This window comes from Chrysemys picta, chromosome 11 (genome assembly GCF_011386835.1).
Source record: "Chrysemys picta bellii isolate R12L10 chromosome 11, ASM1138683v2, whole genome shotgun sequence".
Taxonomy (NCBI): Eukaryota; Metazoa; Chordata; order Testudines; family Emydidae; genus Chrysemys; species Chrysemys picta.
Genome location: NC_088801.1, coordinates 45,878,064 through 45,904,707, shown reverse-complemented (window position 1 = coordinate 45,904,707; position 26,644 = coordinate 45,878,064). Strand labels below are relative to the sequence as shown.

General features: G+C 36.8%; 2 protein-coding genes across 5 annotated transcripts in view; one reads left to right on the top strand and one right to left on the bottom strand.

The window, feature by feature from the left end:
- The window catches only part of CERKL (ceramide kinase like), a 99,885-nt gene extending 90,077 nt beyond the window's left edge, over positions 1–9,808 (top strand). For 2 of the 4 annotated variants that reach the window (XM_008178307.4, XM_008178304.4), the window contains 7 exons: positions 707–884; positions 1,181–1,249; positions 1,657–1,685; positions 1,769–1,877; positions 5,315–5,411; positions 7,813–7,988; positions 9,387–9,808. In XM_008178307.4, coding sequence (XP_008176529.2) covers positions 707–884; positions 1,181–1,249; positions 1,657–1,685; positions 1,769–1,877; positions 5,315–5,411; positions 7,813–7,988; positions 9,387–9,468 — 740 coding nt within the window. In that variant the 3' untranslated portion in view covers positions 9,469–9,808. Of the gene's footprint in view, positions 1–706; positions 885–1,180; positions 1,250–1,656; positions 1,686–1,768; positions 1,878–4,040; positions 4,272–5,314; positions 5,412–7,812; positions 7,989–9,386 lie in introns of those variants that run through there. The other 2 variants (XM_008178305.4, XM_008178308.4) reach the window with 2 other exon arrangements.
- Positions 9,809–11,272: 1,464 nt separating this feature from the next.
- Positions 11,273–26,644, bottom strand: part of ITGA4 (integrin subunit alpha 4) — a 57,596-nt gene continuing 42,224 nt past the window's right edge. Inside the window, 11 exon segments of the mRNA XM_005300498.5 lie at positions 11,273–13,786; positions 13,789–13,831; positions 14,875–14,994; positions 15,314–15,412; positions 16,823–16,942; positions 17,693–17,818; positions 19,258–19,365; positions 20,923–21,013; positions 22,468–22,557; positions 22,929–23,008; positions 25,455–25,553. Coding sequence (XP_005300555.4) covers positions 13,740–13,786; positions 13,789–13,831; positions 14,875–14,994; positions 15,314–15,412; positions 16,823–16,942; positions 17,693–17,818; positions 19,258–19,365; positions 20,923–21,013; positions 22,468–22,557; positions 22,929–23,008; positions 25,455–25,553 — 1,023 coding nt within the window. The 3' untranslated portion in view covers positions 11,273–13,739.

The window sequence follows — 26,644 nt, the reverse complement described above, 5'->3', positions numbered from 1 at the left end:
CAAAGATTAATATTGAACATGCCCCAGTACATTAGATTGGGAAGTTCACTTCACTTTCTTTTTCACACATGCACAAATCCAATGGAAACCTGAGAGAGAGAGTTTATTAATGATGATTTCCATTCAGTTTTTATAAGTTCCCATGTCTCGAACATAGGCAGCTAGTTTTATTAGATAGAAAAAGGAAGCATGTATATTTGAAGTCCTTATAACTTGGCCAATGAAAACCAGTTTTCACGTGACCATCAAATCGTGCATCTGTTATGTAAGGGACTTTGTCAATTCAAAATTTCTACTGTAGTGCTAATGGAACTTTTTAGTAAAAAACATTTTTAATATCAGATGTGCATTTCCTTGAATATAGCTGTTTGCATAAATCATACTCAGACTGACAAGTGCCAACTTATACACAAAAACATAAAACGTTTCATATTTATAAGCATCTGAATGTAAGCCATTAGAATGAATGCACTTGTACAATCTTAACTATGTTTCACTTCATGCTCCTTTTATAATGCTTTAACTTATTAATCTAGAAATTAATTAATAGTCTGCTTGGAATTCTCTTTCATCTGCTAACTCACATGTCCCTGCTTTCCTCTCCTTTTAAGCTACTGTTCTCTCTTTATTCCTTAGAAATGTAGATAAGTTTAGGTTGAAAACTAATGGAATATTTGCAGCTTTGATCTCTTCTGTAATATTTCAGGACATATACAGCCAGTGGACATCTGCACTTTCAGTAGTCCAAGCAAGCTTCTTCGTTTTGGATTCTCAGCTATGTTTGGTTTTGGTGCAAGAACTCTGGCTTTGGCAGAAAAGCATCGCTGGATGCCCTCCAACCAGCGGAGAGATTTTGCTGTAATTAAAACACTGGCAAGTCTAAAGTATGCTGGTTTATTTTCAATATTTTTATTTTCCTCATGAAAATGTAATATTATTACCCTCAATTTTACCAGATGTTAAATATATATTAACACATTTCTTAATGTTTATAAAAATGAGACTGCAGGCAGACACTTTTCAGGTTTTATCATGTACTTCCTTGCAATGTCACCATTTAATTAGGAGAAGCTTCTGTATATTAATCATCATCATCTTAAAATTATTTTAACTTTGATAAAAGCAGATTTAGCAGTCAGAACATTGGTTAATGTGGAAATGAATGTCAATATTTTTCTAGGCCAGAGGAATGTGAGTTATCATTTCTACCTCTGAAAAATTCACTGCAGGGCTCCCAGGAGAAAGTTACGTAAGTAAATCTGAATTAAACAAACCTGTATCTATACAAGTATATAGCTTTGAAGATAAAATTAGAAAAAAATGAAATATTGTTTTGATGCAATAATATTACAAGGCAAAATGGAACTTTATTTCTTTTAAGATTATGATTTAGCCACAATTACATTTTTCATTACATAAAGTATACATTAACCTTGTTATATGGTTTTACTTTTGATATTAGCAGTACAGAGGACCTGTCAGACAAGCACTACTCCATTTTGTTCACTGCTGAGTGATCCTTTCTTCCAGTGTCAGAGATCTAATTTATTCTTAGATAAACTGTAACATTAAAATTGTACAGTTATTTTTAAAATTGTATTTCTTTACGTTCTTTGTTATTTGTAATTGTTTTATGTGACACATTTTTATTTTTAGAAAGAAGAAAGAGAGATTTAAAAAATCTGGTGAGTTTCAAATTAAATTGTCCTTAAAAGTGAACTGTGTTTGGTTAAACTAATGTAATACTGAATTACTCTGTTATATTTAGACAGCAAGGTTCAGTGGCACACGATTCAAGGTCACTTCCTGAATGTGAGCATTATGGCAATCCCCTGTCTATGTTCAATGGCACCAAGAGGCTTGGCACCTAATACCAGGTCAGTAAGGGTTTAAAGAATTAGAGTAATGTCTATAAATTCTGACATCTTACTCTAAAACCTTGGCTTTTCCTGGAATGCCTGCCTGTGTCTCGGGCAGTCTAGACCCTCTTGTAGTGGGGGAGGGAGGATGGACTGCACTTGACTCCATAATCTCAAGAATTATAATCAGTTTTTGGATCAAGTCATCTAACTAGAATAATCATTGGATAATTACAGTGATTAAATTAGTTGACAAGACTGACTTAAGTAGAAGTCATCAAGTAATCATCTGTCTCAGGTTTCTTGATAGGAGGAGAACTGGGTCGTGGATTTCTCGTAAAAATTCCTCTTGAACTGGAATTCTCCAGTTGGGAAAGTCCTGTTGATTTTTTTCTCTTACCATAAAGAATTTTAAATGCTCATTTTATCATTTTGACAAATTCAGGAAACACAATTTTTACTAATTCCTCTAAATTAAACAGGCATATCTCATTGTTTCAGGGGAACTGTGTAGTGCTGGCGATTGGTTATGAAAATTGGAGTTTTTCACCTTTAGCTAACTAATCTGAATATAATCCCAGATTGAAATGTTGAAAATATTTATCATCTGATAGCTAGCAAAGTATGAAAAGTGGTAACTGTGAATAGTGAGTTCATAATCAACTATGCCCCAGCCAATAGCCCATTTTAGTGTCAGAAGAACTGAACAAATAGCCATTGCATTCTTCAGTCATGCAATCCGTGTGCCTTTACCTTGTGCATGTTGTTTTTTTTCTGCAGCTTCCCAACTTTATGGGATGTTTTGTTTGAACATATCACACCAGATCTCATGCAACTTTTATTGGCTTTTGGCAAAAGGCTACTCACCACTAGGTATACTAACTTGCTTTGTTCACGTCAGCCCCTCTTGCCTGCCTTGTAAGCAGTTTAAACAGATATTCTTCAGAAAGGCAAATTCACCAATCCATATGTACTCTGGGGATCTGGCTCCTCAGTGGGGGAGAGTTTTGCTGAAAAGTTTTCATACCAAAACCATCTTCCTTAGAGAGGGAAATGTGAGGTGTCATAGCCTGGATTATTATTATTAGTAGTAGTATTTATTTATTTGTTAAGAGAAAAAGTATGTACTTGAAGATAGTATGTTGATGTTCTATACTGTTTAGAAATCTATTCTGTCAACATGTTCACTCTCAGTGCAGTTTTCCAGGCAATGGAAAAGGTTATGTGAAGATTTTAGGAAGAAGGTCTTTCAGCTTTCCTCTCTCGTCCTCTCTAATCCCAGCATCAATTCCAGATGTCAGCACTGTACTTCTAACAATATGGCCAAGGAGAAGCACTCAGCTAGATAGAGAGAGGGGTGCTTTCTCTGCAGGTGACTCTTGCAGGACAGTGAACAGCAGCAACGCTGCACAAGGTGGAAGATAAAATGCTGCACCAATTGCAGCAGGTACGTGAGCCATTTCTGAAGCACTTGGCCACTACTGCAACCTCACCTACTGTCTTCACTCCAACTGTCATGTTTCCCCCCGAGAGCCAGCCCACCTGCCCATTTGCATCTTATAAGACATTTTGATCAGACTGAATACATTGGGTCTGACTGACCACTGTTCATGTTAATCCAGTTTTACAGCTATTAGTCTAAAGCCCCAAAAGTGACTTATGATTTTGGATCCCTTTGGGTGCCTTGCTTGAGATGCCCTAAAGGGGTTGGTTTTCAGAGTGTAGGTGCTTGGCACTTTCTAAAAATCATCCCCCTTGAAAGTATCTCAGTGGCACTCAAAAATGAAAGCATTCAAAATCACTAGTCACTTCTGAAAATGTGAGCCATAATGACTAAATAAGATATTCTTGCACAAAATTATATGCCTGCCTGGCAGAATATGTAGGTTTCTTGATCATAAAAAAGTGATCTAGAGAGAACATTTTCAGACACCTCCTTTACCTTGTATCCTACCTCAGAAAACCTCTGCAACATCAGATGACTCCACAACCAAAAAAGATTGTCCCAAACTAAGAGTTGCCTCTGTAGAGGGTACTCTGCAGAATGTTGAGGTCTACAGGGATGTAGCAACTCAGAATTCAGTGTGTGCAAAGGCAAAGTCCCCAGCAGGGGATAAAGCTCATTCAGAAAGATCTGTGGTGGCATTTTAGGAAGACAGTATCTTAAATTGTATCTTTCAGATTGAACATTGGCATCCACTTCTTAGCAGACACTATACAATTAAATTATCATCCTCATCAGATGCTGCCTCTGTCCATCATGTCCTCAAGCTGATGGGATCTCAAGTCTTTGCTGTTCTCCTCCAACTTTTTCCTTCCTTTCTTTTATCTCTTGATTGCTAACTCCAGAAGTACTGTCAGAATGTTGGTGTCTTGTGTATAAGATTAGAATAGTCTCATTAACATCTATAAATTGCTCTAACAGATGAATTTATCATTCAGGGTTCCTTACTTTCATATTACAGATTGTTGGCATAGTTTCTGTGTTAAATAGTTTTTATTAATTGTTCCTGTTGGTGTTTCATTTTGTGGGCTGCTGTACATCACAGACCCCTTTACTGAAGGATGTCTTTGGCACCAAAACTCGTGTACCATAAAATCCCTGCCCCAAGTACTTTACAATCTAATGCAAGTATTAAGGGCCAAATCCCCAGATGGTGTAAATCAAGATAATTGTATTAATAGAACTACATCAATTTATGTATGATGTTTTGTGAAAGGACTGTCTTTATATGGGAAAGGCGGTTTCTGTTTAGGTGACCATGGATTTTAAAAAATCATCTTTTAAATAAGCTAATATGTACAAATATTAATTTTATTGCAGTATTCCACAACTAGATTTACTTTTAATTGTTTTTTATATTAAGTTCATCAACCTTTTATGTGAAATGACTTTAGATTAATGTTAATTTCATAATTTAAGTATAATGGATTCCTATCTACATAGTTTATTTGTTTTTTCTGAAGTTGATTGTAATCAACAAATTAACTGAAAAATTACAAAGCTTTTTAATGTTCACTGTATTGCTGTTATTCCTTAGTTTAGGATTCTATTTACCATTTATTTTATTTAATCTATACATTTCTCTTTTGCTACAGTTAACTAAAGTGATTTATATTATATTTAAACATTCGTATATACAAAGCAGTAGTACAATTAAACTTGATCTGTAATTCTCTCATGATAGTTTATTAGACCAGATCTTTAATTTCATGTGAAATAAGCATCAGAATAAGCAGCTCTCAGGAGTAAGCTGATTCTTGCGTATAATTGTTGGGAAAGTATTTGATTCATAACCAAATAAAAATCACTGAAGTATATTGAAAAGTTCTGAATAATTTTAGTAAAGTTAATCTTGTTTTATATTGATTTTTAAACCAACTTAAAATGATTGTGAATTTAGTTTAAGACCTTTGAATGTAACATTAGTTTAATCAAAACATGTACTTTTCAGGTTGAATAATGGTAGCATGGCTCTTATTGTTGTACGAAACACTTCTCGGTCAGAGTTTATAAAACATCTGAAAAGATATGCCAGTGTGAAAAATCAGGTACAGTTAATCAGTGTTTGTGTGTGTGTGTGTGTGTGTGCGCGCGAGAGAGAGATTATAAAAGAGCTACTAATCATGACAGTAGACCTGCTACAGGAGTTAATATTAGTGTCCTCATAAGGAGACTTAGTTTCCCTGTCAGAATGCATTAGCCCCCTTTTATCTGATTTTTGAAAATCACTAATCAGACTACTACCGATTAGCCTATTTCAGCCCATCTGTTATGGTTTAGTTTATATGTGGTTTACACGAGCAGTTGCACAAGAGTGTAAAGCTCCTGAACTAAAATAAGGACAGAGAAATTTTGCGTTTAAATTTAGTGTACTGAGATTAAGGGCACATAATGGGGACCAGATGCTACTCTTCAGAAGAAACAAATACTTAAGTCCACAATTTTGGCAAATCACTGCATGCTATAATGGCAGCAGTAGTTATGCCCTTTGATTTTCATAGACCCCAGTTCCTGGATCTGGATATGAATGGACTGTAGGAGAGGTTTGCAGATCTGTCCTTTAAAAACACATGGTCAATATTCCACCTTTTATTTAGCTGCATCACGGAAATTAGAGTTTAGTGGTGTTTTTGTTTCTTGTATCAGAGTGCCTCACTGTTGCTTCAAAATACTCAGTGCAAACCCAAGTAAATGTATTACGTGAAAGTATACTGGTCATCTTCCAAACGAGTCATGTCATTATGTAAAATTAGTGATCAGCAAGTTTAGGTTTAGTTCAAGTAATCATTCAGAATTTAGGTCCTTTTGAAGGTGTCATTCCTTTGTGCTGGATGTCATTCCTGGGAGATGCCTAGCTCCATATTGTGGTAGCAGCAATATGCCTCAGAAAAGGCTTTAAGCCTTTCTCATTCTGTCACTGTAGCACTCTTATAGGAAGAAGTGTTTGCACTTTTCTCTCATTCTGTCAGCTAGCACGTGTGAAAGGGAACATGGACCCACTTTATAATCTGCATGAACCTTTACTATGCCAATAACTCACCGCATTTGGGTCAGGGTTACTGGTTATGATGGACAAGCCAGAAAAAACACAGCATAACTTTCAAATCCTTGAGTAAGTCTACAGAGTTGAAAAATACACCACTTTGCTTGTAAACTGAGCAAATGTATCTGGAAATAATTGCGTGACAATAAAAATGGAATCCTGTGATACCATTTCTATTGAGTCACTATTCAAAGTAAAATAGCACGTTAAATTATGAACACTGGCTTGAATATAAACAATAAATTTAATGGGATCAAAGCCAGAGTCAAAATTTTAGTTTGTTCTGTCCAGGAAACAAGTTTCCCATAAAATGTACATGACTGAAAAAATTGCATGACAAATGGGTAGTTAATGTCTCCTGCTTTAGCTACATGAATATTTACTCATGTGTTTTCTGTATCCATAGTGCACCAACATGAACACCATTAAACTGGAACCTTTTTTGGCAATGCTCTAATGCAAAACTTAGCGCTCATATAATGCTTTTCATCTGTGACTCGGATACTGTACTTTCTTTCCCGTGTGTGTGTGTGTGTGTAAAAATATAGTTGAGAAAGTGGAAATGTTAAAGAAAGCAAGTTTATATGTGAATTTTAGTAAGACAGTAATCCATTGAAGCTTAAAACTCTGAAAAATGCTTGTCTTTATCTGAGGTATTTTTTGATCAGAGTGTATTGGCTTTATGCTACTCAGTTGGGGAAGAACAATTAATTGTAGCCTAAAAGTCTCCCACTGAAATCAGCACTCTTCAGCAAATTCTGGCTTCTCTATGGGAGATATCTCAGTCTTCCTTATCCTTCTTTCCTGTTTTTTGTAATTTCTTAGAGGATAGTTTCTCAAGAAAAATCCACTTCTAGGCAACTCCAGATGCTTCTCTGCCTCAGACATTACAATTCTGTACCAAAATAAAAAAAAAATTGCTCAGATGATTGTCTCTTGATCTAAACTACCATGAAATGTTCAGAAGCTGTAAGTCTGCTGGTTTAGGATTAACTAAATTTAACTTTTTTTTTTTACATATTTTTCATATAAATCTAAAACCATGGGAATAATAGAAATTGAGTGCCAACAATATGATAGGTACTTCATAACACAGAGGAAGCCATAGTACTTCCCCTAAGGATCTTTATGTTTAAATAGTCTAAATATTAAGCTGGGAAATAAAACTGTGCTCTATGTACTCCAAGTAATTAGCTGTTTTGAAGTTCTTGTACCTGGGAAGATTTATTGTAGGAAATATTCTCTGCACTTTTTCTTCCATAAGTTACACACTTCAATCAGTTTAAGTCTGAGGTTCTAGTGCATTTAAGGAGAAAAAGTAAGATTTTAATTTCACAATTTTAAACAGTAAAGAACCTATTTTTAGTTACCTCTTTGACTTTAATACACATTTGTGTTTGTTTTAGTTTAATTTTCCCTTTGTTGAGACCTATGCAGTTCAGGAAGTAAAAATCCAACCAAGAACTAAAATTGGGCATGACACAGAAGAAAATGTGTATTTGCATGCTACTTCTGCAGAAGTGAATTATCCTTGGAATATAGATGGAGATTTAATGGAAGGAGCATCAGAGGTTCACGTTCGGTAAGGCTAAGCATAGTAACATAGGATTTGCTGAACTAGACTATTGGCCCATCACATGTGATATCCAGCCTGCAGGCGTAGTCAGGCAAAACACCTGCTAGACTTGGCCAATTGTACTGTTATCTCTTTCTTGTGTACAAGAGATAACATTCCCCCAAAAAGTTGACTTTAGGAAAATTTGTTGCTAAAAATGTCAGACAGGTCTGCATTATGCCATTTAAAATAGTTCTGAAAAAGAATGTAATAGTATAATACATCAGTATATCAGTGCATATCTTAGAAGATGTGCTTCTGCAATTACATTTTTCAATTACAAAGGATTGCGCCAATTATTAGAGGGAAGAATCAAGCACAGCATGGCCGTTGCGTGTCTATCTTTGCATGTTAAAATTGTATATTCAATTAATACTGTGGCAATACAACTGCCCTGCGTTGTTGAGGACAGAAGGGTCCTCCGCATAAGTGTTGACAGCTTCGTCTATTGTCCAAGAAAAAAATAGTTACCAGATAGAATAGAATTTCTATCAATCTCGAGGCTGAAAATAATAGAATTTTTTATAGGATTGTTTTATTGAACTCATAACATTTTATAAAAGTTTGTATTTTACAAAATCTAAAAAATTGGGCCCAGTGTGAATTGGGTGTTTAACCGATTATCACAGATTTGCCACATTATTCCCATATAAGTGCTGTATAGGGAATGCTGCAAATGTTCATATTTCACTGTTGCTCACTATGTAATCCCCATGTCACAAAATGGGGTGCTGACATTGTTCAAAGTGAGCAATGTTTATCCTGGAGAGGAGAAGGTTGTCATTACACTAGGTTCATAATGCAGTGGGCATTATTTCAGGTTGAAAAGGCCTTTTTTGAAGAAACAGGTTCAAGATGAACTCCCTACCAGCCAGGCCCTGAATTCTGCGATCAGGCTTAAGTCTGCTGCTTGGAAGTGCCCACCCTGCCTTTTGTGTATTTGCAGACTTAACCAAATATGTAGTGCCATACAACATAACTTGTTCGATAGTGGCCAGTTCGTGCTACTTGAGTATGGTTAAGGAATGGAAATAGGAGTTGGCTTATTCTCCAATAATAGCACTGTGGCCAACCAAAAACATGGAACTGATGGTGGGATGCTCACTGTAACACAGGGTGTGGATGTGGGGGGAATGAAAGAGGGATCATGAGAGCCTTTTCTGACCCAAACCCCGAACCTCCAAAATAAAAAAGATTCTCTCTCAGAAGTTTTTAGTAATCCAAAGAAAAGACTGGAGTAAGCATACATGTAATTCAGCTTAATTTTATTCCCTACAATTTATTATATAAATTTTTCCTCAAAGAAAATGTCACATGAAAACTACAACAGTTAAGTTACTTTATTTTTATTTCTTCACTTTCTAGGGTGCACCCGCAACTTATTAATCTTTATGGAGTGAGCATTGATGAACTGGATGATTCCAAAGCAATGTGCAGTTGTCTGTAGAAGAAATTTATGAAGAAATGTGTTTCATGGTGCAGGCTCTGCATAAAAGACTCATATTTTCATCTTAAAACAGCTATTTAAGGCCCATTCCTTCATCCACTGAAGTCAATGGATGAAGGACCGAGACTGAAATTAGGATGTTGATATTTTTTTTTAATATTGTTAGTTTTATATAAAGTAAAATAATTGTAATTATCAAACAAAATGTTCATAGTTTTAACCTTAAAAACCCTGAAAATTAATATATTGACAAATATACTTATTTGTAGGTATTATATATTTGGTTAAAAAGTGATTACTTTTTTTTGCTGAAATTCTAGTAAAGTTTTTTTAAACAGAATATTGCAGGGTTTGAGTTCAATTTGGGGTTTGATTTGGTTACCCTTCGTTGTATCTAGTCATATTTTACTTCACTGGTAACCCAAATTCATATCACTAGAACTAGTCCTGGAGTAAAGTACTACTTACTGTGACTTGGGGTGGCATAATTTGGCTTCTGTCAGGTCCTTCAATATCCAGATAATCTCTGACCTTAAATGAGATGATGTAAAAATTTGCTTGCTTTCAGCATTGCCTAGCTAGGTCTTAAGCTACTTTTCCTTTTACAAATAGTATTCACTTAGAATGTAACATTTGTTCAAACTTACTTTGTTTTAAACTTTAATCTTACAGAAAATATTTAAAGTTTACTTTATCAGTAAAACTGGGTAGTAATCAGCATAATGCATTAATTTTTGCTAGAATAAGGCCCAATGCTGAGTAAAATTTCTAATTTTAGATTTTGAGTGATACTTTCATAGTGCACATTTAGTAGAAAGTAGGTATGTAAACAGATTAATTGTATAAATTACATGGTAAATGCAATAATTATGCATGATACTGGTACAGATTAGGATTCCAGCCTTCATGGGAATTGAAATTGTCATGGCACCATGGCTATCTCCTGCATTGTGATTGGTAGAAACTAACATGACAGATTTGTCAGCCTCCTTGACCTGCAGGAGGAGGAGCTTAGATGTGTGTGTGCCCTTATTCATTAGATTAAAGATATGAGGCATCCCAACTAGGGCTGAGGGAGGAACTCTGCATTTCCCTGTGACTAAACCACAGAGGTTATTGCCCATTGGTCTTTAAGGCTTTAAGTCATGCGGATTTCACTACGTGCCTAAATCTTTGCTGAACTAGGGCCCAAGTATTTAAATGGGATTAGTGAGGACTATAGGAACACACCAGAAGTTTGGTTCATAATTATTAATTATAATTATTAATAATAATAATCTTTATACCTCAACCTTAAATCAAAAAATTTAGTGTGGATATTTTCTTTCTTCCTCCACTCCCTTCACAAGTAGCACCAGCAAACGGTTATTCATCTTCAAAAAAAAACAAAAGAGCAGATTACATAGAACCAAATTCTGTCTTCATACTCACATTAACATCAGTGGAACTGCAGGCAAGGCACCTGTAGGCAGAATTTGGCCTGTAGTAACCGGCCAAATAATCTGCAGTATAGTGGATTACAAAGTAAATTTAGTGGACCAAATTCTGCTCTCCATTACAATGGTGTAAAACAAAAGTCACTAGTTACTTGAATGGCGCTACTCCAGATTTGTGCCACTATAACAAAGTAATTTGATGCTATATAATTAATCCAGAAGCATTAAAGTACTGTGCTTGAGTATTGAAAACTGAATTTCTTCTTTGATTCTTTAAAGATATTCCATCTTCATAAACCATTATAGATTTAACTGTATTTTATTACCTCTGCAAATTCTATCAACAAAATAATTAGATTTGCAAAAGATAGTGTGCACAGTTGTTTTTATTATAAAATTCAGTTGAACAATCATTTATTAATAAACATGCTGCCATCAGGAAATCTTACATTCACATTTTTCATTTACTTATTTAGATTAAACCTCAATGTTTGTTTATTAAATTAATTGAATTTTGCCGAATATCTCAGAGAAATACCTGATCAATGTTTACATACTAATAGCACTGTGCAATTTCCAAGTAACACTTGTGTATTTAGTTACTCACTAAAGCTATTCCAAAAAAATCCTTTTTAATCTAATTTCCTTGCATTGTTTGTATTAAAGCAATTTTAATGCTGCTTTCAGTATTTGAGGTACAGTTCTCACAACACCCTATATTAGAATACCTGTTCAAATACTTTTTGATTAAAGTGCAATAATTCATTTGGCTCTATACTCTTTAAAAGTCCTTTTTAGAATATACATTTTGCAAATAGTTTAGTTTTTAAGGATGAAATATTTCACTCATAGCACATTGTTCTAAAAATAAGATCTTCTTTCTGTATGTACACATTTGTCTGTTCTTAATATAATGCAGAATATTTTAGAACAGAAAGCCAATGCCTTGAGATGAGATCAGTTTTTCAGAAGTCTGGAAGCACCCATGACACCAACTGAAGTAAATGAAAACTACAGGTGCTTGGCCCTCTGTGGAACATCAGGCTCTGTTACCTTTTGATTCTTTAGCTTAGGTCAAAAAGCCACTTTGGAAAAATGTATATAACTCTATTAGCAAAATCATTTGTTGCAGGCAATGGTTGTTGCTATTAACTCTGGAGCTTTATTACCAAGTGATGTTGCATAATCAGTTTGTGTGATGTCCACATTTATTACATTAAAAAAAAGATGCCGGAACTAAGTTTTCTACTAGCAGTCCAGAACGACAGCAGAGAAAGGACAAAGATGAGCCATAGGAAATAGTATGTGTTGGCATTACTAGGGGAGAGTAAGTTTAAGATGAATTTAGCACTTGGATGAGATGGTGCATAGCCCAGAGAACGAAATCCTTTCCCCCCCAAAACAGGTATCAGTGTACTTAAAGTAGGTGGCATTGCTAGTATCTTTCTAAGAATCTGAAAGGATCTCCTGTAGGAGCAATTCAGTCCTCATAAAAATTCAGTTTTTTCCTTTTTACTGCCACTCTTGAGTGCCAATTGCAATGGTGGCATTAAGCTGAAGACATATCCACTAAGAACTGAACTTAGATATCCAAACTATTTCATTATACAGGTTTCAGAGGATAGCAACTTTTGGGCTGGGGTTGCACATCTGAGGATGGAATTAACCCTATGGAGTTAAGGTTTTTTAAATTTTCCATCAGAGCCTCTTTTGTCTGCTACTGGAAGTGTCCTTAAATACTATAATGCTGAGCATTATTGAAACACTTGCAAATAATAATTGTTCAGGATAACACATGAATGTCTTTCGCTCCAAAACCTCATGCTCTTGGTGTTTGAGGAGAAAGAGGGAGAAACAGAATTAACTGTATGCTCCTGGCCTTATCAGCTAATACTATGTTAAGGATGGTTGATACGGATAGCCTCAAATGTTTGACTCTTCTCAAGGTAACCCTCAATGTCATGCATCCTTGACAGAACATTGAGTTTTCGGTGCTGATCAGCACAAAAAATCTTTCCATGCACATCAATTAATGGTAAGATTTTATGCTGCCCCTTTTAGAGGCTCAGCACAGAACTCCCAGCCCAGGGAAGGGAAAGCCAATGTGGTTTTAAAGCCACCTTTGCATCCTCCCAGTCCTGGACTCTCCTGAAACTGGAGAAGCCCCTGGCATAATTTAGACAGCCCTGGAGGTCTGTCTAAATTACAGCAGCCTCCCAGGGTGTCCTATGGACTACAAGACTACCCAAGACCTCTATAGTGCTGTAATTATGTGCCCTAGTCCAGAGCCTGCAGGAGTGTTCAGAAGGCCTTGTGGCTGTCTTCTACAATGCATGCACTGGAGGCTTCCTCCCTTGGCCACTTCAGGCCTTTTACCCAGTGTAAAGGTGCCATAGTGGGATGAGGATCTCATCTAAGTCTCTAGTTAAAAATGAAATGAAAGTTGAAAGCTAATTGAGTTATGAGTCACCCCATGGCCAACCACTGAGATCTCATTACCCAAAAAATGGTTGATAATACTGTACTCTTCTTTGGGTAAATAATTCTTCATTTTATCTGCTTAGTGTTCTTGTATGCAGTTGAAGAGATGAATATTTCTGGTATTTCAGATATTACTATTAAGTTTCTTTATTTGAAGATCCGATTGTCATTTGTATTTTAGTAAGATGATGCTACATTTAGGTGTAATCCTCCACAGATCAGCAAAATCAAATGTATATTCTAACACCAAGAGTAAACAACAGACTCAGCATCCGTTTTCTCTCATCACTGTTCAGCATGTAAGTCACACTGAGCCTGAAATTCATCATTTGAAAGAAGTCTTTAATTGTCATCTTAGCCCTCCTTATTGCTGTTTACGAAGTTCCAACTTCCTCTTTGGGCTGCTCTTGAGGGAGAGGTTGATAACGTCTTTTAAAGAAGCCACTCTGAAAAACAATTTCAAAATCAATTGGTGTGTGTCAGCAAACTCTTACTAAGTCAGATTTAATGAAATAATCTTTTATACTGTTTAAAGTAAGTGTAAGATGACATGCTGGCATATGCGATTAAGTATCAGCTAGTTACTCTGTTTTGGGAGTAACAGTGATGTTACTATTAAAATGATTGTCATATTGATAATATGAACTAATTTTTTAAAATGTAGGCTTTTCCCCCCAATTGCTACATAATATATCAAAAGACAGCATTACTAAAAATTACTTTACATCTATCGGGCTAATTCTTTCCCTTCATTCACAATATGAGCAAATGAGCTGTGAACTGTGAAAGTCCAGAGATCAAAATCTTCCCACCCAGGATATGGAATGATAATGGAATCCCAGCATTTGTTACACTTCTGTACTCTTCCATGGAAAGAATGAGTAGTGGAGTCACATTCAGAGATGTACAATCCCCAACTTCCCTTACTATGGCACAAAAGGAATGCGTGTGGCAAGCAAGGGGTACACAGAGTGAACAATCCCTTACCCCATCAGATCTTTTCTGGACCTTGTATGCCTATTAACAGTGGGAAGCAAGATTTGCCCCCTAGTGTTCATATATAAGAACTTAGAATTTAAAATATTTAATGCTGGCAAGCAACAAGACCATCTTCACCTTCTCTGTTAGGAATATTGTAGACCATTCTGTTATGTGTCCATCAGAATAGCAAAAACATGAAGCAGCAGCCTACAAAAATTTTTGTTTGACTTCTGGAATAAAATTATGCAAATCTGGCCCATAAATATGGGGAAAAAACTTGAGGTATAGGAGTTAAAGATCTCAAAGAGGTAAGTTAATGCAATAAGTACTTTCCCTGAGATAGGGAAAACATGGGGTAAAAAGGACAAATGAAGAAAAAACGGAGTTAATCATACCAGGATTTGTTATTCTTTAGTAAGAATAGATCACAATAAAGCACATTATTCCTGTTTTTAAAGGAGTCAGTGAAAATAATAGAGAAATATTGATAAAGAAAAAAGAATCCTACCTTCCATAATAACAGCACTATAAGCAAAAACAATAAAATGCCAAGTACTGAACCTATCCCAATAATCAGCATGGTAACATGAGGTTTTGGCTTTTGGTTATGTAGTCCTTCCAGAAAGACCTATATGAAGTAGGGGAACATTAAAGTAAGAATACTAGTATGCTTAGAATAGACAATTTATGAAATTAAAATATAACAATGTAGGAATTATTGCATTCATTAAATATCTACATATGGTATATATTCCCATAAATGGTGTCTTGTCTCTGCTTCAGATGATGACAAATAGATCTATTTGCCTAACTAACTGCAATTTAATTCCAATTATGTACATATCTATTTATGCATAATTCTATAAGTTCAGGTGGTACAATTTTTCTTGAATATATTTTTTTTAGGGGGGAGGGCTAATCAATTTGTGTACGTAAAGAATTCTTACATGTGCAATTTGCCTTTCCTTGTGTAGTTCAATGACTTTTGGATTTTTTTCTGGTGATGCTGTAGCACTTATTTCAAACTTAAGTGATGATGCCTCATCCTGTTTAAAAAAAAAAAAGGCCAAGTTGCATAAATACAGTAACACTTTATGGTATTATCATCTTATCTCATGACCTCAAACAGTGAATTAAACCTTGATGTGTAGGTGCCCTAATCTACAAAACAACTCAGTGACAGAGCCAGGAACAGAACTGTACTCCAGTAACTCAAAAGGTCTGTATGTACAAATTTAGACAAGTTAACTTGGAACGATGCACTACTGCTAATCAAAGCTAAATATTTTAAAGGACTGAGCTACTGCCACAGCTGTAGATACATTTTCTGGGGGGCAAACAGGACAAACAGTTCAGTTTTCTATTTTAAGGCTTTCTTCACATTTCCTTTTGTTCAAGAGCTGCCCCCCCTTCCTGGAACTTGCATCTAACACCCACCAAATTAATGAAACCACTGTTGATGCCATTATTAGAATGTTCCCTGCAACACCTCCCCTGAAGGCTGTATTCCTAGTGGTGATCACTTCAACCAAGAGAGTTTCTGAGATCCAGGTATTAATGACTGACCTGCTGTATAAGGTATTCCTTAATGATAAAGAGGATTTTTGTCCACACCCTAAGTTACTTTTTATCAAAGGCAGTATCTGATTTATAATTATGCAAATATGGCAATTTAGCTGTATTTTCTACAAGTCCCATTCATTATCAGGAATTATCTTGGTATTAAAATGGCTCTTAGTTATTATCTAAACAGCACTAAACCATTCTGTAAATCACCTAAAGTGTTTATAGCACATAGACAAATTCAGATAGTAATTGTGTTTAGAATAATGAGACAACAATCATTCACCCTTTAACCAATTTACATTTGTATGACCAGGAAGTGTCATGCTTGAAGAGACCAATGGTCCATTCACTCTGGTATCTTTCCTCTGCTTTAGTTTATGACAAAAAAAAACTATGATGTGCCTAACTGCAGGTATATTCCAATAGCTGTCTGGTTTATCATATCCTGTTAGTGACTGTTGTAATCAAATTATCAATAGTGCAGGAATATTAAACCAAATCTATCACCATTTTATAGTATTATAAGCTTGAAGTGAAAAGTATATCATGGAGCTTGCTTTTTGGTTATAATATGCCAATTTAGCCACAGCATCTGTCACTTTGAGAGGTTTGCACAATGTGTTAGACTAGAGTACAGCAACCCTCTTACGTTTAAATACCTCTCTATAGTGTTCTGAGGTATTTGAACTAAAACATGTATACTGATTATTATTATTAACTTGGATTTAACAATATTTGATTTATATATTAAATGAATATTGTGCAATTTATTTCTGTCAACTAGAAATATAGCACAGTGTTCACAAGAGGGTGCTGCAAATCCATGTGATGTCATTAAAAAGCAAATAACCTTTTAAAATTATCTGGTTAAAGATTTAAATGAAATTTACCATTTCTAAAACTGAAGGAGTAGCTTCCAGTTGCATTCGGACAATTGCTTCTTTTCCACTTTCCATGTTTCCAAATTTACACAGTATTCGTAAACATGAATGATCTTCTTTCATGCAGTACTTTGAAGGAAAAAAAGCAAAAATACAATAAATATCAATAACTGTTCCAGAAACTGGGCTACAGAAGAGCTACACACATGGTATCACAATCACCACAAAGACTGTCAGGTTTTCAAAACACCATGTGGCCACAACTGGGGGGAAGTGAGGAATTTTCTAGCGAGATAATTTCCTATATAAGAATCTAAATGAGAGTTGAGCAATTCTGAAAACATGTCTATAAGTAAATTGTTGCTACTGCAGATTTTGTTTTACATTGATCCAGTTATTAAGAATCATAAGGGCACTTTCGAACTTGTACATCATTCATACTGTAGATTTTTGATTTTGCTTTAAGTATTTGCAAAGAGTTAGTATTCAAAAATGAACTAGTAGCACTAGCGTCATTCAGGACTAGTACAAACAGGCCCTATACAAACTTCCTAACACAAGACGGCCACTACCTCTCAGTTCTGACCTGCAATAAGTCTGATATTCTAGCCTTTTCTTGAGCAATATGAGGTGATTCTGTAATTTGTATGAGTGGGATCTAAACTGAAAATATTTAATCCTTTTTTGCTTATGACCAAAAATGTTTGTATAATAAAGGTACAGTCTTTTAAAAAGTATAATTTCCCACTGACTTCTAAAATCAATCCTGAAAAGTATTTGTAACGCATAATATGAAGTAACTACTTAACCCTTGAAATAAACTACATGAAAAGTGGGACTGAACAAACCAAAACCAACCAAACAAAAAAAGACCCTTACCACTCGCCTCTTGGTAGGTTTTGAAAAGAAAATGACGAGATCTTTTAATATGTTCATATGTCCATTTTTTTCTGGTAAAGTACAGTCTCTTGTATAATTATTATGAAAACATTCTCCATCAGCTGTCTGGAAATAACAACAGCACAATCATTCCTGGGTTCCAAACATTTCCCGATACTGCTTTGAAGACATTTCTGTAGATGCAGAAACTCAAAGAAAATTTCTGTATTTGAAAATGATTTCTCTAGAGTATGAGAGAAATGCACCTTTGGCATAGTGGGTGCAATTCTAGCCCAGTTTGCTTAACCAGAACTACCCACTTACCTCTTACATGCCCTAAGAATTGTACTGAAAGCTTCTGGAATGAGCCATACTCAGCCAGAGAGAGGTGTGATGGAAAAATAAAGAGGGGAAATTTATTAAGACCCCCACCCATTCCCCTATAATGTAATGTAATTACATTAAAGAACTGGTTTTAAAATGGGTGTTATTTGCTTGTTTGATTCCACTATGATAGACATAAATAGGTCAATAAAACTGCAGGCTACGATGCATTCTAACAGATTCAAGAGAACAACAAAAATCTGTAGACCAGGGACTGTGTATTGTGGGTTCTGTACAGCAACAACCATGCTGTCTGGTATCAAATAATTAGCAGGACTTTGATGGTGAGTAGAATCTAAAACCAAAACTGAGATGGTTTATTGGACAGGATTATGGAATGTAGGAATTCACACTTCCCTCTTAAAAATATACTGCATTCTACTCTTTACAAGAAATCTTCGGTACTCTAACACTGAATCCAGGAATGGGGAAAATAGACTGAACCACTCCTTAAAATTTAGAAATTGGCCCAATACTGAGCTCCAGGCAGGTGGAGACTCTAACTTCAATGAGGCGCCAATCAGAGTCTAATGTACTAGCTAGTATATTTCAGAGAAAGCATAGATTAAATACGGATATGTACTAAACCTAAATGTAACAAGTCCACCTCTACCCTGATATAACGCGACCCGATATAACACAAATTCGGATATAACGCGGTAAAGCAGTGCTCCGGGGGGGGGGGGGGGGGGGGGCGGGCTGCACACTCCGGTGGATCAAAGCAAGTTTGATATAACATGGTTTCACCTATAAAGTGGTAAGATTTTTTGGCTCCCGAGGACAGCGTTATATGGTGGTAGAGGTGTATTCACAGTATAAGTAAGGAGCCCCAAGCTATTTGACTCTTTTTGTAGAATACCTCAGTATATTTTAATTCAGCATTTATACTTCTCTGCTAATTCAGCATCAATACCCATGACAATTTCTGAAACGAGTACATGTTTGGTTTATTAATTTATTTAGAATTGGTTGATGCACTAAAATAAGAGGAATTAAAATATTTAGGCAAAATTAATAAGTTTCACACTAATTGTTACAGTCAAGTTTCACATACAATGTAGCTGAATAAGAAAAATTTAGATATGCCTTTTCAAGCACTGTTGTACTCCATCTACTTTTGTACTTTCATGTACTATATACAGAGCAGTATGTAAAATCATAATATAATAAAATAAACATACCTGGATATCCAGAATGTTAAACAGCTTTTCATCTCTTGGTGCAAAAGAATTCGGAACCATTATCTCCAAAGCTATAGCAGGAGCCATGCTCGGTCCAGCACTGATAACCTTGGGAGAAAGCATGCTACAGTAATTGAAACTTTCATTCACATACACTAATCAAGAAATGAATACACAGAATTCACACACTTACAGCAGCAATGGAGGCTTCCTAATGCTGGCTTGATAATAAAACTTGACTGTGAACTAGAGGGAAGCACCTCAAGAGAGGATAGTGCAGTTTATTTTCTACCCATATTGAATCCTTGATCTCTCTGTTAACTCTGCTAATAAAGTGCCATTTGGGGTAGTGGTAGCTTTGCGGTATGACACTTGTCTGCTATGAGCTGAACTGAGGTCATATTTCACCACTTCAGGTGGGATATTCAAAAGGGTTTAAGGGAGTTAAGTGCCCAACTTTCATTGACTTTTAATCCACCAGTCTGCGATGGATATGAACTGGTAACCTAGAGAGACCCTATTACTAATCTCCAGGGCCAGCTAGTCCCCCCATGCTCTACACACAGTACTTGCTGTATACCAGCTCCTTGTGCAGCACTTGTGTTCAGTGAACAGATATGTAGTACAAATCACAAGTAGTTTTACAGCTGACTCCCCTGCTTTAGTAAATATGTACTGTCTAAGAAAACCCATTGAAAATTGTAAGCCAGGGTGAAGGAGGATATTATCAAAGGCCTAACTGAGAGTTAGGTACCCAGCTCCCATTGACTTTGAATGGAAGTTGGGCACCTAGCTCCCCTTTCTGTCTTTTAAAATTCCCCCCCTGCCCCCATCATCCAGGTCTATCGTCAGTCTAAACCAGTGAAACTCACATGCATGTCTGGGTCAAATTCTGACCTCTGATGCAAAACAAATGAGCAGCAAAAGTTTCCTGACCCGCAGCACTCCATAAAGGTGACAGTCAAAGGTGCTTAACAGGTGCTGGCTGTGGTTAGCAGGGGCCTGGAATGAATGGACTTGCCATAAAGAAGTGACAGGAATAGGGAACCAAAGACTATAGGAGGCTATGAAAATGTTCAAAGGCAATTAAGTGAGATGGGTTCTTTTTAATATGGCTTGCACCCTTAAAGGGAACTCCAACTTTAATTAATGACTGATCCAGCTGCTATTGAAGTCAATAGCAGTGTTTCTATTGACCTGTAAGGGGCATAGATTATGCTTTTCAAGCACACTTTACTAGATCTATGGTGGCTTCCTGGACAGAGAAACCAAGCCTAAAATTAGGGGCACCCCATCTGGTGAGCTGAGCACACTCCCTACAGATGTTAATAGCTATTATTGTTGTAAATTTAGTGCTACAAGTGTATTTTTTTCAAGCTTTTTGAAAGCATTTGCTGGAAGTATATGTTGATTGGTACACCCACAAATATAAACTGGTACTTGGATTCCAAGAATCTAGGGAGCTGCTTCTGTTAACGGCTACATGCAGAAGTTCTCACCAATCCCAGGATTTATGTATTTGTTTCTATATTAAGCACTTTACAAGAGCAACGCTTTCCCAGTAAGTTACAAGGTGAGCTGGAAGTGCCCTTTGTCTTATCTGTTGTTAAGAATTAACCTTTTAGAAAAAGAAGAGGAATGGTTTCTGTAAAGAATAGCTCTTACATGGAAAGTGAAGTTGATCTTCTCCTTCATGCAATTAATTGGTGAATTTTCCTCACTGGATCCATAAACAAATGAAGCGGGTGATAGAGATCTACAGTAGTTAAAAAAATAATTACAATAGGACAAAATTAGCACTATTTAGTATGCAATGTTAATATGAGCATTATCCTCTCTAGGCCAGACTGTCGTCTATGCAGGTCACTACAGAACTGGAAAGGTTGAATTAGCACCTAACTCAGCCCTGCAGTAGGGAAGGTCAAGGATAAAACCTGCTTTAATTTAGGCGGGACATCTCTGTGGATTGAGTGGGCACAATGTGGTAGTGATGAATCACCATCATCCTCCAGCCCTACCCACTGATCCCCAACTCAGAGAGGGGCTTATAAAGGAGGGGGGAAATTATGACAAAGGGGCTACTCGTTTTTTACATCTCTGACTCATTTACCTCCCCTTTACCAGTGGAATTTCAGTCCCCTCCACCTTCAGAGAAAGACTCATCACAGGTATGGTTCAGTGGTTAGGTTATGAGGAATTATGGGTTTATTCCCAACTTTGCCACTGATTCTGAGAGATCTACAAGTAACATCAACCTTGTGCATCAGTTTTCTGAGATCTTCAAATGAAAAATGCTAGAGCTAAAATGTTAATTTTCCTGTAGTGGCTGCAATGGTGGATATGGTGGCAAGGGAAGTGGTGGGAGAGTGGAATGGAGATAGTGGAAGCAGTTGCTGCCCCTTCCCATCATTCGTTTGAAAGAAGTGTCCTGCTATACGAAGTAGCGTTCAAATACGCTGAGCCTGTCCCTCTGAAGCAGCATCTCTGTAAGCCCTTATACCAAGTGTCCTTTACATTTGTCATCACCTGATGACAGTGACAGTCAAAGGAAAGGATCCTTAAAAAGTATCCCTGGGCATTCCTGCTACATGACTGCAATCCAATGATTATGGTACAGTGGGGTTGGGCAAATCAAGGCCCCGTTTAGAGGGGTCTGTCTGCCCAGAACAAAGTAGCTTTATTCATAGGCAAATTTATGACAGGCAGTAACACCAGCTGGGACAAGCTGAACAGCAAACAGTCAATATAGGTGAGTATAAAAGACAATGTGTTTGACTCAGGCAGTGGACAATTACACAAAAAAGCATAAGGCTGAGCAATTACCAACATGGAATTTGATAGGCTAAAGGATTAAAATATAGTTTTTGTTCACCTTTGCAGAAAACAGGATTAAGTGACAGAAAAGCAGGAACAAATAATACTACTATGATGGAAAAAGGTGTTATAGAAGAGCAAAGAATCAGTCCTCGGATATTAAATCTCAGCCCTCTTGGGGTTTTCCCCCCATTTTAGGGGAACAAACTGAAGGACAAAGTCTGCAGCAGAACCTGGAATAAAATCTAGATCTTCCCACTCCCAGTACTGCCATTTTTCACTAGGCCATGCTTCCTCTCTGAAGATCATGGGAGTTCAGCTGAGGTATGTGTTCTTTAATGGATAAACAACAATCTTATGCACATGGATATGCAGAGCAACCATTAACTTACTTACCCGTGGACATTTAGCTCGACCTCATGTTTCAGAGGTATGACTAAAGCTATGGAGTTATCCAACAGCAGGTCGTTATCCTCTTCATTTTTACTGTAGAAGTAAGCAGAGGGGGGGGATGGGAGGGAGAGGAGGAACGGTGTTAGAATACATCATACTCTGTGTGTTATCTCTAGAGATAACTAATTACATAAAACATACACCTTGCAGCTTATTTACATAACTTTTTTTGTAACTATCCATGTGCCAGTAAGAAATCATTTTTATGACAATGTTAGCAGAAATCTCATTATTTAAATAGCAATTATCTACTTTTTGTGGTTTCAGTTTCTCTATATTTTATGTAATAAATGAGCTTTCTTTTAGTTGTGCTTCATTAAGCCTTTGCTGTGCTCCCTATTCCGTTTTCCAAAGCTAGGGATATTTTTCATCAAACGCAGCAATTTTTATCAAGCAAGATTTACCAGGTAGCATTAACTGTGATGGTGAGGTCATCTTCTGCCCTGGTAAGTGAGCTTGCATCCAAGAGAAAACTAAAATCCATCTGTAGAAAAATGAAACACTGTTTGTGCTAAATGATTGGGTGTGTCTTAACAAATGTTTAAGATGAAATGTTACATCATTAAACTAATTTGAAATTTCCTTCTTAAATGTTTAACCTTTGTGAAAAATTCTAGAGTGCGCCGAATTATATTTTGCACAAGTTCAGCCCCCAGTTCATTAGGGCATAATGCTTTTGTTTGTAATCTCAGTCAACCCAATCACTTTCCTACAAAACATTTGTAGGGAAGGTTAAGGTACAGAAAATGTATTGTGCTATAGATGAAGTTCCAGTTCTGGATTAAATGCATGGTCACAGCATGCCCTAAATACATTTCTACCCAAAGGTGGAGAGAGGATTTGGTGCTCCCTTCATTTCCTCTAACATGCACTCCCCTATAGCAGTGGTTCTCAACCGGGGGTCTGTGGCCCCCTAGGGATCTGCAAATAGTTGACGCACAGGTGGGCCTTGGAAAGAAAAAGATTGAGAACCCCTGCCCTGTACGATCTGCTTCCAAAAGGATACTCTGTTCCTGCTTGGCCAATTGCAGCAGAACTTTCAGGTTGCAATTTTGAGAAGCACTCAGCATTAATCTAATTCTGCTCCCATTTAAGTTCCCAGTACAACTCCCAGATGCTTCAATGGGAGCAGAGATAGGCCAATGCTGAGCTCTTTTGAAAATCCCAACCTAAGGATGAGATTCTCTCCTTTGCTCTAGCCTCTCTATGGCAGGTTAAAGGGATTCTAAAATATCACAATCCAGCCAGGTCCCTGGTACAGGAACTGAGTAAGTCACCTCCAGACCCCTTGTAAGCCCTAGTGTAGGAGAGACTATGCTGGGAGCAAGGCAACAGAACACAGCACTGCAGAGATTCTAGGCCCATAGGCAGCTGGTGACAGACTGCCATAACGAAATTATACTGACGGCCACTCCAGTTCTTGGAGCAGCCCAAAACCAAGACTATGCAAAAACAAATTATAGCCACCTTAGTCCCTGCGCATCCTGGGCTGCAGGCTCTGTGCAAGAGGCACAGCACAGCCTCAGTCTTTAAAAGTACCCCAGACTTAAATGAACAGTGATTTAAATGAACTGAAATGAATAAGGATTCTGGGACATATGAAATCCAACATTTGAGCTAACAAGAGAACATATGTTAAAGGAAACAGGAAACACCCTTTTGGAACCTTTAGGTTTGAAGATTCATATAGAAGTGACCTATTGGAGAGTCGTCATAGTGGCTCCCCGTACTCCCTCATGTAGAATATGCCTAAAGCTGCCCCTGAGCAGAACAGACTTAATCTTGAAATGATTTGTACCTAAAAAACTATAAACTTTTCAGGGCAGGGACTGTGTTGTCTGTCTCAAATACCAGCATGTTGCTGATGCTAAATAAAAAATAAGGTAGTGACCACCTTTTCCCCACACAATGGCCCTTACAGGCCTATTTACAGAGAGGCTCTAACATCTGTGTGCAGACAAAGATGCCAATCCTTACAGCCAGAAACAATTAAACTAAATCCTAGTTAGCAGGCAAGGAACTAAACAGAAAGAAAACTATGTTTGGAAGCACAGATGTTTTAGTGAATCTAGTACAAGAGGCAGACTGACTAAATAAACTTTGTCTCTAAGCTTTTAAACACAAATACCTCTCATACTCTTTGTAACTGAAAACTGAGATGTTATTGAATCTTTGGATTAAAAAAATCGTTTTCTGATTGTTAAAATCCTTTTAAACACATGGTAACTTCACATCAATATCCGTTAAAAGAACAAAACTAGAAAAGTAACATTTAAATGACTTCCTTGGTACAGTTCACCATAAAGCGAGCAAGATTACAGTACATACAATATGCCTGCTCTTGATACATTGTAATAACTAATTTGATTTGAATGCATTGTTTCAGATAAATTGTAGAAGGCTAATTTCTTGATAATGGAATGAAGGGTTTTTATTATTATTACTTTAAAGAAAAACACTGGCATACCTACAAAGTGTGTACTTAGGTGCAATAAACTGCATTCTGTTGTGTATATCTTGTCCTTGGTGTCTCAGTGTGATATTTCAACTTTGACTTGTTAACAGAAATTCAGACCCTCACATAAATGCAATAATGGGGATAGTGTCCTCAATGAAGTAAAGCAAAAGGAAATGGGATGTCATGAGACATCTGACAAAACATTAACTCTTAATAAACTATTCCTAGAGCTGTGCCCATTCAAGTCTATGACTATGAGAAGCTCCGGTTCTCAATTATCATGGTGGCGAATATGGTATAGAAAGGAAGAAGGTGAGCAATAATTTATTTGTTGAACATTTTCATTCTAGCTTTAGCAGATCTTATGTAGAGTGTGTAATATAAAGTTTCCCCTTCTAAGTCATACATTTTAAGCACTTACTCATAAAACAAGACATAGTTTTAAAGATTAATAATTTCAGGTTTATTTTACCTTTGACAGATGATCTACATATAAATACCCAACACTGCAGTCAAGTCTCACTGCATGAGCTTTCTTATCTGATATTTCACAATGTATCTGTTTTTCTTCCTAAAATTAAAGAATGAAAAACAGTAACAGTTTTAAGTGATGAATCTAATGACCATTTAGCAAAGTTATTTCAGAAATTTCAAGCTACATATATGCCATAAAATTTCACTTTTGAGTATGTACTGTTTCAGTGAACATCAGTGGGAATTTACAAAATATTTCTGCTGCTAATAGTTGACTAGTCCAATGAGTCCATATTGCTCAATTCCTTGCACCAATCAAATTATTTCGTTACTTCTTCATATTCTGTTGGTTAATGAGTTGACTTTGCAAGTATATTGTCAACCTATTTAAGTCTAAAATTACCCTCTCAAAGATAAGAAGTCCAGTATAAACATCTTAGAAGTAAATTCTTTAAACAAAATAATAAAAAGAATTTAGAGGGAAAGAATTTTTGTATCTCCTTCGCAAGATTACCATTCACCTCCAGCTTTCTTTAAAAAAATAATTAAAAAAGAGGCCTGATCCAACAAGGTGCTCTGTACCTCCTGAGAACAGCTCAGAGGATCAGTCCCTGGAGGTTTTTAAAAACAGGAGAACAGGATAGACAAATATCTCTCAGGGATGGTTTATGTACTCTTAGGCTAGGTCTACACTGGGGGAGGAGGGATCGATCTAAGATACGCAAATTCAGCTACGCGACGTATCCGATCCGACTTACCCCGTTGTGAGGACGGCGGCAAATCGACCGCTGTGGCTCCCCCGTCGACAGCGCTTACTCCTACCTGGGCTGGTGGAGTACGCGCGTCGATTCGGGGATCGACTGTCACGTCCCGACGAGACGCGATAATTCGATCCCCGAGAGATCGATTTCTACCCGCCGATCCAGGGAGGTAGTGAAGACAAGCCCTTAGTCCTGCTTTGGTGTGGAGGGATGCACTAGATCAATGGTTTTCAACCCTTTTTCATTTGCAGACCCCTAAAAATTTTGACTGGTGGTCTGGACTCCTTTGGAAATCTTGGACATCATTGGCCGACCCCCAGGGGTCTGTGGGCCACAGGTTGAAAATCACTGTTCTATGATGACGATAACCTTTCGCTGATATAGTCGGCGGACCCCAGGCTGAAAACCACTGGATTAGATTATCTCG